The sequence below is a fragment of the Tupaia chinensis genome, unplaced genomic scaffold, assembly GCF_000334495.1.
Source record: "Tupaia chinensis unplaced genomic scaffold, TupChi_1.0 Scaffold000463_1, whole genome shotgun sequence".
Classification (NCBI taxonomy): domain Eukaryota; kingdom Metazoa; phylum Chordata; class Mammalia; order Scandentia; family Tupaiidae; genus Tupaia; species Tupaia belangeri.
Genome location: NW_006159972.1, coordinates 1,541,833 through 1,556,016, shown reverse-complemented (window position 1 = coordinate 1,556,016; position 14,184 = coordinate 1,541,833). Strand labels below are relative to the sequence as shown.

Sequence of the window (14,184 nt, the reverse complement as noted above, 5' to 3'; positions counted from 1 at the left end):
ACCCTGGGGCAGACCGGCTTTGTCACTGTCGCCGCAGGTCTTCGATTTTGAGCGAAGTGTCCACCCGCGCCAGGTCCAAGCTGCCGTCTGGCAAGAACATCCTGGTCTTCGGTGCGTGCCGGCTTCGGGGCGTTGCCCGGGGCCTCTGGGGTGGGCTAGGCGGTCGCCCCTCCCACGGGTCGTAGCCTTCCTTTTCCTGCCGTGTGTCCGCGTCTGCCCCTGGGAGGGCACTGTGGACCCCGGCGGCCTAGCTGGAGAGTGGCCAAGCCCTCCTCGCCGCGGGCGGGATGCTTTCCTTCCGAGAGCCCGGTGGTGCTGCATGGGTTCAGGTGCACGTTCCTCCAGTCACTTGACCTCAGCATCGATCATGCTTTAAGTGTCTCTGACTGCCCGCGCTCATCTCCTCGTTCCCTGAGCTGAGGGCGTGGAGAGGGGAGTGAGTAGGTGAGGAGGTTAGGCAGATAGAGGAGAGGCGATCTGGGCTCGCAGCCAGGGAAGTCTTCCTCCATCCTAGCGAGCAGTGCACAGTCGGAGGTTTTAGGGACTCTGCAAAGGACTGCAGGCTTTCTTCCCTTTCCAGCCCTAACTGCTGGGTTACCTGAGTCAGCTCACTCAACCTCTCTGGCCTCCTTGTCCTTATCAGTGAAGGAATTTGGGTGCATTCACACAAGCGTTATTTGTTGAGTGGGCTGTGTGGGCCCCACACTGAATAGCACAGGCAGCCCTTAGGCATGTCGTGGGCATCTCAGTCTAGTGTGAGACAGATGTGTTGGTGTTTGACTACACTCCGCCTGGCATCGACAGTTATTGTGGCAGCATCACCCGGCGTGGTGCTGTTGAAGGAGGGTAACTTGGTGCAGTGTTTTAAAGGGTAGGTATGGCACAAAGGCACAGATGACTGGAGAGTGTGGGGTATGGAAGTCGGTAGATGCTTCTTGTGGTGGATGCCTGGTGAGCAGATTGTGACGGACTGAAGAATTACTGCTCTTTCCTGAAGGCCTCTGATTATCACTTTCTAAAAAAGAAATTATTATTTTTTTATTTAACCAGAGAAAGAGAGAGGGAAAGTGAGAAAGCAAGCTGCCAGCTGGGGACTCAAACCAGGGTTGGCCTTGTGGGAGTCCAGCACTTTTAAGCACCACACCACCTGCTGGCCCTGCATTCTCATTTTTTATCTCACTTCTGACCCCCGAGTCCTCATGGCAATCACTGCCTTGGTGGTTTCTCTACTGTTTCTGAGGGGAGTGTATAGTCACTGAAGTAGGTAATAGGGGACCCTCAGAGATCTTCAAGAAATAGAGGACTAAGATCGCCAGATCTGTGTCTTAGGAAGATAACTTGCTGCAAGTGGCAGGTAGCTCAAAATGAGCAGGTACTGAAGTCAGACTGACATGCGCTCACCAAGGCCCAGTTGGGATAGAGGCCCTGAGTAAGGTGATGGCTTCGACATGGGGGTGGAGAGAGGAGGGCTTTGATCTCTGGAATGCCTTTCAGTTCTCATGTCCTGTAATTCTATATTATTAAATTCCCGGAGTGCCTAGTTATGTTTGGTGGTGATGGTTCTGTGGGATGTTCAGAGAGCGTTTTTGAGGGGAGGGGATAGTTGGGTGGAGAGAGATGAGGAAGTACTTGATAATAACAGAGGTTATACTCAAGAGATTTGCTTAAGTTTGTCATTATTTTCTTCAGTTTCTGAGCCTTCAGAATACTGGTGAACGAGGTATGCTAAAATCAGAAGTAAAAAACATTTTCTGTTCTTCCGATTGTGAGGCAGGGTCAGAGGTCAGACACTGTTTTAGTTCAGAGTTCCTGGACTTTTAGTTTAGTTTTTTTTTTTTTTTTTAAAGGTTCATTGTGTTTTGAAGATTTTTTGTTTTTGTGGTAAAAGTTAATCTTGTGAGAGTCTTGCCCCACCTTTTATTTTCACTTCTCCAAATGCCCCTATTGTAAGTGGTAGGGGGTTACCTGCAATAGAATGCCATTTTAGATTTTGGCGTTCTTGGCCTTTGCTGTTCCCTCTCTTCACTCCCCCCATCTCTGCTACTCTCTCACATCAAAGCCAGCTTTGTTAATGAAGGAAGGTGAGACCTCAGCAGCAAGCTTTACATGAAATTTGTAGTTGTTCCTTGTCATGAGAATGTTAGGATTCTTCATCCTTGCCTGGAATAAACTGTATACCTTTGTTTTCCTGCGAACATCATTTGTAGGTGAAGATGGTTCTGGTAAAACAACCCTCATGACTAAACTACAAGGAGCTGAGCATGGCAAAAAAGGAAGAGGCCTAGAGTATCTCTACCTCAGCGTCCACGATGAGGACCGAGATGGTGAGTAAAGCATTGATCCTTGGTAAGAGGGGCATATGCAGGACTCTGACTCCTTGGTATCAGCTCCAAGGTATGGCTAGGTGTTCTCCATTTTCTGTTTGACTCTAAAAGAATTGGGAAACAGATAAAGCTTGTATCTTTTGTAGGACCTTACCCACTTTTCTTTGTCAAGTGTGTTAGCAGAAATGGAAAATACAACTTAGCTACTGCTCTGGCTTGCCCTCATTTAAAAGGAGACTCTGAAGGTAAAACTTATTTTTTTTCTTAATGCTGGAGAATTGTGTGCACCAGAGACAGCACATGTGCCCCTTAGAGGGGCCTGATCATGCCGCAATCCCCTCTCCATCCTTCCTTCTTGTCAGGATTCTGGGGTCGCATGGACATGGGCCTGGCATGTTTTGCATGCCACCAGGGGCAGGATTCAAATGCATTGACCATTTGAGATCTGGCCTCTCTACACGGTGCTTGTGTGGCCCTGAAGGTCAAGTTTTCTTTTTTAAAAATTATTTATTTAACTTTGTTATTATTATTTTAATTTGACCAGAGAGAGACAGACAGAGAGAAAGGGAAAGTGAGAAAGCAAGCCGCCAGGTCTAGGACTCAAACCACAGTTGGCGGTGTGGGAGTCCAGTGCCCTTAACTGCCACACCACCTGCTGGCCCCACCTGAAGGTAAAGTTGATTTTTTTTTTTTTTTTTTTGGAGAGGTTTTTTGCTACGGGGCGCGTGTGCTCGCCAGAAAGACAGAGAGAGACAGAAAGTGAGAAATCACCCCCCTCCCCCACAGGGTGGGTGGCCACACTGCAATCCCTTTTCTTCCATTCTCTTCTTGGGATCTTAGGCACGCATGCACATGTGCCTGGCGTGAGTTTAAGCCACCAGGTCCAGGACTCAAACCGCAGTTGACTACATGGGAGTCCAGTGATGAAGCCATTATGCCATCTGCTGGTCCCAGTAAAGTTTTAATATTCACATAAAGGTATAAGCAAGATTATTTTTAAAGCCTTCGTGTTTTCTATAAGAGGAGTGCCTGGCAAACTGATCTGGATACCCTTGTTACTCTGCCTGGTTCTAAAAGAGAACTTGAAATTGGTGTGGTTCACAGTGTAACAATCTAACATACATATTCAGAAGGGTTTTCTAAATTCCTTTTTGACAGTTTAAAAATGCTAATTTCCTGTGTTTTTTTTTCTTAATGGAGGGAATAGAAAGGCTTAAGAGTGATAATGTTCTCCTTCAGTTCCTCATGTTTAAAATGTGTATAGTCAGGGCTACTCAGTAGTTAGGACAATTTAAAAGTACACGATAAATATTCTTATAAAAATTAAAGATATCAGGCCCAGCCTCAGTAGCACAGGAGGTAGTGTATTGAACTGCAGTACTGGAAGCCACATGGCCGACCATGGGTTTGGATTCCTGGCCTGATCAACTTGAAACATGGTGGGTTCATATGCCCAAGATCCTGATTAGCTGGAGGACTTGGGGAAGAGGATTATAGCATGGTGAAAACCTATCTAAAGTGCATGTCTTCTCTGTCTGTCTTTCTGTCTCATATGTGTGTGTGCGTTACCTATCATGAATAAAATAAAGGTGAAAAAGAATTAGATAGCACTTAAAAATTCTTATAAATGAATTGGATTGGAGTTTTTTGTTTTTGCTTTTGTTTTTAATACAGATTTTGCAGTAGGGCATGTGTGCTTACCAGAGAGACAGCTAGAGAGGGAAAGTAAGAAATCACCTCCTGGGGAGATGGCCATACTCCAGGCCCCTCTTCTACTCTACTCTCAGGATTTTTCTTTTCTTTCTTTCTTTCTTTTTTATTTTTTCTAAGAGGTTTTTGCCTAAGGGCACATGCCTTCCCTGGAGAGAGAGACAGACAGAGACAATGAGGAAGAAAGTGAATAAAATAAAGTGAGAATTCACACACACACACACACCCCGAGGGTATAGCCATCCCACAACCCTTCTCCATTCTGTTCCCAGGATCTTGGGCAAGCATACACAGTTGTCAGCATGATTTTTAAGCCACTGGGTCCTGTACTCAAAGAACAGTCTGCCATGTGGGAGTCCAGTGACATAACCACTGCGTCATCTGTTGGCCCCTCCTCTCAGGATTTTTGTCAAGTATTCGCATGCACCTAGCATATTTTTCAAGCTGCTTGATCCAGAACTCAAACCATGCTGTTGGCTGTTCGGGAATGCAGCTGCCCCAACCTCTGTCAATGGAGTAATGGTTAACTTGGAATAAAACTGGAGTAATGGTTTCTTTATGCTTTCTTTATTATAATGGCACTCAGCAGTGCCTCCTCTATAATCTTTTGGTTTATGTTAGATCTCTTGAATGACTAATAAAATTATTAGTACCTAGGTCTTTTTATTTTTCTTAGGAAAGTTATCTTGTAAGATAAAGTATATAAGTTGAATTAGTTTCTTTATATTTACCTTCTGCCATTTCAACAGTAAGGATTATGAGGTAAGGGTGGTTATGTAAGGGGAGACTAATCCCACCATCTCTAGTCCCCCATTACCCAAATTACTAAAATGAGGAAGCTAGGTTGAACTCCTTTCTAGTACCGTAATTCTGCCATTTCTAAGAGCTGTTTATTGCAGGGCATGGATAAAGCTCTGTTAAAGCTGAGCTGTCTTATCATTAATTTAGTGATCAATTTAGAATGCCAGGGATTTTATTCTTGCTCTCTTCCCCTGGCTTCCTCTGTCATGCTGAACGTTCCTTGAAAGACTTAAAAGGAAACTGGAGGTAGACCCTGTGCCAAGGGCTCTGTCTTGTGTAAGAAGAACAGGCGGGCCAGCTGGTAGCCTGGTGGTTAGGGCGACTGGATCCCACACGGCCAATCTCACATGACTGACTGCACGGTACCTGGCAGCTTGAGAAAACATGTTGGATGCGTGGGCATGTGTGCTCAAGATCCTGAAAGGAGAGAGAAGTGGTGGAAAAGGGATTTTGCTGTGACTGTCTCCCATGGGAAATACTTTCTCTTTTCCCCTCTTTCTCCATCTTTCTCTTTCTGGCTCTCACCAGTGAGTACACACATCCTGGCAAATTTTTTTTTTTTTTTTAAATAAGGATTTGAGACACTCAGGTGCCCATTGGAGTTTGTGCTTGTAGTGCTAGAACTTAGAAGACCCTGAGCCAGGCTTAGAAGACCTGATTTGTGTGTGTGTGTTTTGCTTCCTGTCTTTGTTGGGCAGCATGGTTACTGTGGAAAGAACTTGGGCTTTGGATCCAAACAACTAGTTTAGAATGCCACACCTGCAGATAGTAGTTTTATGGCCTCAGGAGACTGACTCAACCACTTTGCACTTCAGTTTCCTCATTTGCACAATGTGGTAATGGTGCCTATTTTGCAGTTTGATAGAATGGGAGGTCGTGTGTGTCAGGTGTAATGGGATGCTTGAGACACCAAGTGCTTGAGATTCAGCAATAGCTCCAGTACCATTTTTCTTTTAAAAGTACAAAACATGGTGGGACCAGCATTTAGCGTAATGGTTATGTCGCTGCACTCCCATGTAGTCGACCGTGGTTCGTGTCCTGGACCCGGTGGCTTAAAACTCAAACTCTGGGCGTGTGTGCATGCGTGACAAGATCTCGAGAAGAGAATGGAGGAGAAGAGATTGCAGTGTGGCCATGCCCCTGGGGGGTGATTTCTCACTTTCTGTCTCTCTGTCTCTGTCTGTCTGGCGGGTGCATGTGCCCTATAGCAAAAGCCTTTAAAAAAAAAAATAGTACAAAACACAGTATAGTCATTTTCTGAATCTCTGTAGCCTCTTCTTTTTCGAGATGGCATAAGCATATCTCATACCAAAGCATCATGTTAAGCCATATTTACTTGCCTCTGAGTTGAGGTACATGTTAACTTCTATTTCACATTCCTTTAAGGTTAGTATAAAAACTTCTTATCTGCATTTGTAGGATATTTTAAAAATTAATTTATTTTTATAAAATTTGCTGGAGAGCGTGTGCATTCACCAAAGAGAGAGAAAGTGAAGAAGTACTCTCCAGGGGAGATGGCTATACTGTAATTCCTCCTCCGTTTTCCTTTCAAGGTTTTAGGCACACACACACACAAATGCAGCTGACATGTTTTTTAAGCCACTGGGTCTGGGACTCCAACCATGTAGTCAGCAACGTAGGATCCAAACACCTTAACTACCATACCGCCAGCTAGCCCTATAAGATTTTGTTCTAGGCTGCCTACTTGCAAGTTCTTGTTACTTGGAAAAGTTACCCTATCTATAGCTAATTATATGTTTTTCATCCCTAATTTTTTTTAAAGTTCATATATTTCTTTATTTCATGAGAAAGAGAGCCAGAGAGAGAAAGCATTCCCGACAGGGTCAATAAACCCTGGATCATGACATGGATATACCCAGAGCACTCGGGGAGGCTTCCGGGCTTAAGCATCTTTCTATGTGGGATTGCCATGCAGAGCATTACATTTTACTGCGGAACCACCATTTTGCCTTTCTGGTGGTGGTGGTGGTTGTTTTTTAGGTTTTTACAGTGGGGTACATGTGCTTGCTGGAGAGAAAGAGAGAGAGAGACAGAGGGAAAGTGAGAAATCACCCCCTGGGGGATTTCTGCAATCCCTTCTCTGTTGTCTTCTCATGATTAGGGACATGCATGCACACACTTGCCCAGGACTCGAATCACAGTCGGCCATGTGGAAGTCTGGTGCCTTAACCACCATGCCACCTGCTGGCTTCACTCCTGGTATTTTTTATTGTATGACATCACTGGGTTATAAATATACACATTGTGGTGTCTCACCCAGGTAGAGAAAATAGCCTCTGGCTCGTACCTGGTTTGTGGCAAGATACAACATGTAAAAGGACCTCTGCCTCCGGGGTTGGGGCTTCTGTCTAATGTGTCATGTGGTGTGTGTGATCTCTGAGCAACGGGGAGTAGGTGTGTGTAATGCCCAGTGGGGAGAGAGGGTCAAGAAGAGAACCAGGTCTGCTGGGACCAGCAGATGGCGTAATGGCTATGTTACTGGATTCCCATGTAGTTGACCACGGTTCTGGACCCAGTGGCTTAAACTCAGGCCGGGTGCGTGTGCGTGTGTGCCCAAGATCCTGAGAGGAGAATGGAGGAGAAAGGATTGTGGCATAGCCAACCCCCAGGGGGTGATTTCTTGCTTTCTGTCTGTCTCTGTCTTTCTGGCGAGCACATGCACCTTATAGCAAAAACCTCTCCCAAAAAAAGAAAAAGAAAAAAAGAACCAAATCTACTTATGAGTAGGCATTAAAACCATGCACTTTGGACACAGAACACTTTTTTTTTATAATAATTTTATTTTATTTTAACTTTATTTATTTATTTTTATTTGACCAGAGAGGAGCAGAGAGAGAGAGAGAAAGCCACCAGATCCAGGACTGGAACCATGGTCGGCCATGTGGGAATCCAGTGCCCTTAACAACCACACCACCTGCTTGCCCCACAGAACACTATTTTTGAAGGCATTCACAGAACCCAGACTGAAACTACTCTCTAAAATACATTAAAGTCAACACAAAGTCATAAATCTACATTTTTAATAGTGTGTTGCATTATACAAGAAAGGGAGCTAAATGGAAATAGGTTTTTAAAATATATGTTGAAATTTATTGGAAAAGAAGCTAGTGAAATGCTATTTTTGATGGTAGGCATTCTTTCTCTAGGTACAAATAGTTCTTGGGGCCGGCAAATGGCATGATGGTTAAGGGTGCTGGACTCCCACATGACTGACCATGGTTTGATGCCCAGAACTAGGGACTTTCTCTCTCTCTCTTTCTCTCGCTCTCTCTCTTTCTCTCTCACTCTGTTCCTCTCTGGTCAAATTTAAATAAATAAATAAGTGAAGTTTTAAATAAAATAATTCTTTAAAAAATAGTTCTCTAAAAGGATACCTATAAATTTCTAAAAATAGATTAAAGAATTGTCTTTATAATTTGATCATCTGGGAATGATTTGGGCACCACGTGTTTCATTAAATGGTCTGTACTTGTACATCCACGTGCATATTTTAACATTTTTATTACAGAAAACAAAAAATAAGTTCCAAGAGGCGAGACTAATATTGTGAACCACAGTGTACTTATGACTGGCTTCAATGGTTTTCTCTTCCCTTCACTTCACGCTGGTGTATTTTTAATTGAATTTCAGGCATTATATCATTTAATCTATGCATACTACCAGAAATATGTGAACAGGGATTTTTTAAAAATATAGGCATGTTATCATAACAAAAAATAACTGTAATTCCTTCATAGCAGGCATCTAGTAATACATATTTCATTTTTTGTAAGTAATGATGTTATCTCAGCACTTAAGTACAATGGTCCTGTCTCTCTGGCAGCCTTTGTAGTGTGTGGGCGTGCTGCTTATGGAAGGTTAAAGTACCTTAGACATTGCCGAAATCTATAGATGTGGACACTTCATATGTTATGGTAATGCTTGTTTTGTTTTGCTGGAGGCCATGTATGCTTGCCATAGACAGAAGGAAAGGGAGGAAACACCACACAACAGAGCATGGTCATACTGTAATCTCTTCTCCATTTCTTCATCCTGTCAGGATTTGGGACACACACACACAAGCGCTCAGTGTGTTTTTTAAGCTGCTGGGCTCAGGATTTAAACTGCTGTCAGCCATGTGGGCTACCACTCCCTTAAGCATGGGCTGTACCGATTATAACAGTTCATAAATTTTAAAGTCTGGACAATTCATCAGGCACCAGGACCAAGGATTGCTATCCACCGATCAGTTGGGCCTTTTTTAGTTAGGATTTCTGTTTGGATCTTGGTTTGCATGCTGTGTGGATTTCATGATTGTCACCGTCAAGGTCTTGCCATGGCAGTTCTTGTAGCTATGCTGTCATCCTCAGTTGGTAACTTAGTTCCATTTCATTTCTCAGATCACACACGCTGCAATGTTTGGATTTTGGATGGAGACCTCTACCACAAAGGCCTGCTGAAGTTTGCAGTTTCTGCTGAGTCCTTGCCAGAGACCCTGGTCATTTTTGTTGCAGACATGTCTAGGCCTTGGACTGTGATGGAATCTCTACAGAAATGGGCTAGTGTTTTACGTGAGCATATTGATAAAATGAAAATTCCACCCGAAGAAATGAGGGAACTAGAACGGAAGTGTAAGTAAAATAGAATTTTCTTAATTGGAAAATTTACTAGTCTCCCTGGATGGTTCTAACCACCTTCCTTTTCATAATCCAGAACCTTTTCTTGCATAGTATTTGTGTTAGCATTTATTTCATAGTTGGGACTGGCAGATTCAGTAGTCAAAAGTATTCAGTCCTTATTTCTTGTGGCACAGTTGAATAATATGAATTAACATTCCTTAGGAACTTTGCTGGTTCTGTTTTAAAGGTTTTTCCTCACTCCTCAAAGTGTGATCATTTCTGTGGGTCTCTATGCTTTTCTGTTACTCTCTATCTGCTGAGTTGTTATCAGAGGTTGTGGGAGTTTGCTGTGATGTTTGCAGCCCTGAGTGCACTGCCCTGGAATTTCACCGAAGCCTGTGGATTGTCTTGTTGGCGAATTTAGAGGGAATCTTAAAAAAGCCAAACCTTTTAACTCCTGTCTTAGTGTTTTCTTTTCTTTTTTTTTTTTAAGTCTAGTAAATATAATTTTAGTTAGAGATAGGAAGATCTTTCGTTTTTTTATTAAGATGAAAAGCTATTTTAAGACCTAAGAACATCCAAGTCCTTTTGAGAACAAAGAACTTTGAAATTAAAGGAAGTTGTTTTATTTTTTTTTTCTTTACTGTGGCTCAGAAGCTTGTTTTTCCTTTCCCTTGCTTCTGTGCAGTTACATCAGCTTCTGTCCACTTGCCAGGGAAATGGGAGGGGCAGGAGTTGGCGCTGTGGCAGCAGCGGTCTTGGCCAGGGCAGGCAGGCTTGGCTCAGCTTGGCTTGTTTCCACAAGATGACATCACCCCCTCTGGTGAATTAATGAGGGCTGCTGGAGCATGGCACATGGGATTGTCACACTTACAATTTCGAGCAATTTCTATTTTTCAAATCAAATTTCCTGTCATGTGTTTTCCTGTCCCACACTTCCTCTTGCTCCCATCCACATCATCTAACAGGGAGTTTAACGTCTTATTCTTTGGTTTGTTGTGTGCATGTATTTCCCGGATCACCCATGTGTGTACTGCAGCAATTGTTATGCAGCTCAGCTCGTCTGTCTTCATACTGACCTTTCTACATAATGCCTCTTTTTCCCCTGAAATAGAGAACCTAAAGACAACTTCTCAGTGTAGTTTCGAAGCTGAAGGGCTTTTTTTCATCCACTGGGCATACAGCTTTGTGCCCAGTCAGTGGGCAGATGCACTGGAGACTTCAGTTCTCCAAACCTGCTTTTGTACCCAGTCAGCTCTGGAGAGACTTCAGTTCTCAAACCTGTTTTCTTAAGAGTAAGAACCTTGTAAAGATTTGTTAAAACAGAAGAAGAGAGAGTGTTTGTTAAAATAGAAAAAAAGAGAGAGATTGAGCCAAGGATATTGTTCTTTCTCAGATTGGGATGGGCCCTGTACCAGGTTCTGGTCTAGGCGCAGACAAGATGCCTGCTCCCGGGGAGCTTATGTTTCCCTGAGACACTGAATTCATTTTGTGGGTTTAGTCGTTGATGTCTGTGTCATTTTGGATTAGATTCAGCAGCATGTGACACAAAACCTGAGGTAACAGCTGCTTAAACAGGACTGAAGTTCATTTCTGTTTCCTGTAAATGAAATCTAGAGGTAGGCAGTTCAGGATTGAAAGCAGCCCTGGGAAGACAGCTCTGGGATCCTAACTCCTGTGCTTTCTGCTTTTTTGTTTCTAGAGTCTGGTTGTCTTCCTCCTGGCAGCTAGCATTCCAGCCTTTACATCCTGTTCCAGGCAGTAGGATGAGGAAGAGGAAAGAAGGGTTGATAGCCACATGCTTGAGGCTGGGAAACGTAGCCCTCATTATCTGTGCCCTGGCTTCTGAGTATCAGGTTCAGTTCAGTTACAAGGGGGAAGAGGAGAGGATACTGGAGATTTGCTGGACCCGTGGCTATGTCTTATTGTTGACCTTCTGAGGTCTTCTCTGCTCTCACCCCCATTAGTTGCCAGAGATATCTGGAGCAGTAGTCATGCCTTTGTGTTGCATGTGGAAGGAGTGCCTTTGTTAGTGCTGGTTTAATGTTACTAAAGCAGTGGGCATCCTATCACTCAGAGGACTCCCACATTCATGGAACTCTAAGTATTGTATTGACTAAGTGAAGGGCTGTTAACTCCTGGTTTCTGGTCTACTCCAGTCTCCAGTCTGCTAATTTTGGAAAGTTACTCCTTGGATTTAAACGTTTGGGGTCATCAGGGTTTCTCAGTCTGTGGCAGCTGTTTGGCTGCAGAAAATCTGGGGAAGAGAGACAGCATCTCTCACTTCTCAAGAATTATATCTGCACTTCAAGGCTTAATCAATTAGTTGTCAGTTTGCCCAATATTATATGAAAGGCAGTGAGCTCCTGGATGACTTCAGGAGTTGGTGCTTGTTTGCAGGTTAGTCTTGTCTTTTCTGCTTTATGTTTGTGGCTTCTTTTAAGTAGATCTGTGGGGTCTTTGCAGGACTGTAGAACCAACGGATGGTCAGTGAGATAGGAAGGAAAAGATGAGACAGAGGCATACAGCAAAGATACTCTGCCACCTCTTCCTGAACCCACTCCCATCTGATGATAAGGGGGAGCCCCAAGTAGGCTTATGGCCACTTCTGTGAAATATTGGCTATCCCACTATCTAGAGAGAAATTGTTAACATTGTGATATGTACATATCCTAAGGAAAATCACATTTTACTGTCTGAAGTACATAGTACTCACAATTTTTTTTTTTTTTTTAAAGAGAGGTAGCATTTTGCTTATAGGATGTGTGTGCTTGCTGGAGTAACAAGAGAAAGAAAGTCAGAAATCACCCCCCAGAGGATATGGCCACAGCACATTCCCGTCTCTATTCTCCTCTCAGGATTTTGGGCATGCACACTTGCTTAACTGGCATGATTTTCAAGCTGCTAGGCCCGGGACTTCAACTGTGGTTGGCCATGTGGGAGTCTAGCTCCTTAAGCACCATGCCACCTGCTGACCCCTGTCCTTACCATTTAAAAATAAATTGTTAGGGGGACCAGCAGGTGGCGTGGTAGTTAAGGTGCTGGACACTCCCACATGGTCAACCAGGGTTTAAGTCCTGAATCTGGTGGCTTGCTTTCTCACTTCCTCTCTCTCTCACTCTCACCCTCTGTCTCTCTCTGGTCAAACTGAAAAATAAATGAATGAATAAATAAAATAAATAATTATTAAAAAATAAATTGTTAGGGGACACATGTGTTTGTCTCAAAGTGAGAAAGGCACCCATCACAAGGAATGGTCAGGTTGTAATCCTTTCTCCATTTCTCTCTTCTTTTGGGATTTTGGACACATGTGCACACGTGCCCAGTGTGGTTTTTTTGTTTGTTTGTTTGTTTGTTTTGTTTTTTGTTGTTTGTTTGTTTGTTTTTTAGAGATTTTCGCTATAGGGCGCGTGCGCTCGCCAGACAGACAGAGACATAGAGACAGAAAGCGAGAAATCACCCCCCAGGGGGGATGGTCACGCCGCAATCCCTTCTCCTCCATTCTCCTCTCGGGATCTTGGGCACGCACGCACACGCACCCAGCATGAGTTCTAAGCCACCGGGTCTGGGACGCGAACCACAGTCGACTACGTGGGAGTTCAGCGACATAGCCATTACGCTAACTGCTGGTTCCCCCCAGTGTGTTTTTTACAGCTAGTACAGTTGGCTATGTGGGATCCAGGCACTTTAACCACTATGCCATCAGCTCGCCCCTTCACTATTTTTTTAATCTTCACTTTCATCTACCTGTATGTTATGAACATTTGCTCTGCCATCCAACCTGTTTTTTAAAATGCCAAGTGTTGGGGCTGTCCCTGTAGCGCAGTAAAGCCCTGTGCATAGAGAGTCAGATCCCACGTGGTATGTGCACATGAGAAAAAGACACACATTCACACGCACACACACCCCTCCACAAGTCCTCCAGCCTGTCAATTCTTAGGCATTTATGTACATGCCTCTGTGTTTCAGGTTGACCGCGTTAGGGATTCGAGCTTCAGTCTCCATGTGAGATCTGGTTTCTTTTGAGTGGCACATTACTACTGTGTCACAGCTGATCCAAATCATTCCTTTAGTGTGAGTAGTCTTAGGTCAGGGCTTCCGAGCTGCTTTCATATCATGGCACAAGTGGAAAACAGCAAAGTTTGTGTAGCACATGGGGTAACGAAGGCTCTTCATTCAAGTCCCTGAGCTGCACTGCTCTGCCTCACTTCCCACTATAGCTTAGTTCGCCTCTAATCCCTTCCACACTCTAACCTGCTCACTGCTGGAAAGCCTGGTCGAGTGCCAGGTGATCTTGTGTGGTTAGATCTTACCCACAGTTGGGTCATTGCAGTTTTCATTGATTTGAATAATGCTAACATGGTTTTAAAGAGAAAATGGGAGAATCTGATTCCTTTAAGAGCCTTCGATGATTATGTTAAGTTCTTCTCTGTTTTTGTCCAAGATGGAGTAAAGACCAACTTGACTAAAATATTGACAGTAAAATTGTATGAATGAGTTTCAAGAGACTCTGTAGAGATGAAATATCGTATCTGTACTTTAGGCCTTAATCCATTTTCAGTTTGCCCAGTGTTTCATGAAAGGCAGTGAGTTCTCCGATAACTTCAGAAGCTCATGTGATGAGAACTTAAAATCTTTATAAATAAAAATTCATTGTTTTAAAATGTGTTAAACGTGATCTGTGTGTGAAGAGGAATACGTGTACATCTGTCTAGGCCCTCTGTATTCCT

At 43.7% G+C, this 14,184-nt stretch overlaps 1 protein-coding gene across 1 annotated transcript in view; it reads left to right on the top strand.

The window, feature by feature from the left end:
* Positions 1-37: 37 nt before the first annotated feature.
* DYNC1LI2 (dynein cytoplasmic 1 light intermediate chain 2) overlaps positions 38-14,184 on the top strand; it is a gene marked incomplete at its 5' end in the record, with an annotated part of 27,778 nt that continues 13,631 nt past the window's right edge. Inside the window, 3 exon segments of the mRNA XM_027774618.1 lie at positions 38-111; positions 2,208-2,324; positions 9,236-9,466. Of these exon segments, the coding sequence (XP_027630419.1) occupies positions 38-111; positions 2,208-2,324; positions 9,236-9,466 (422 nt within the window).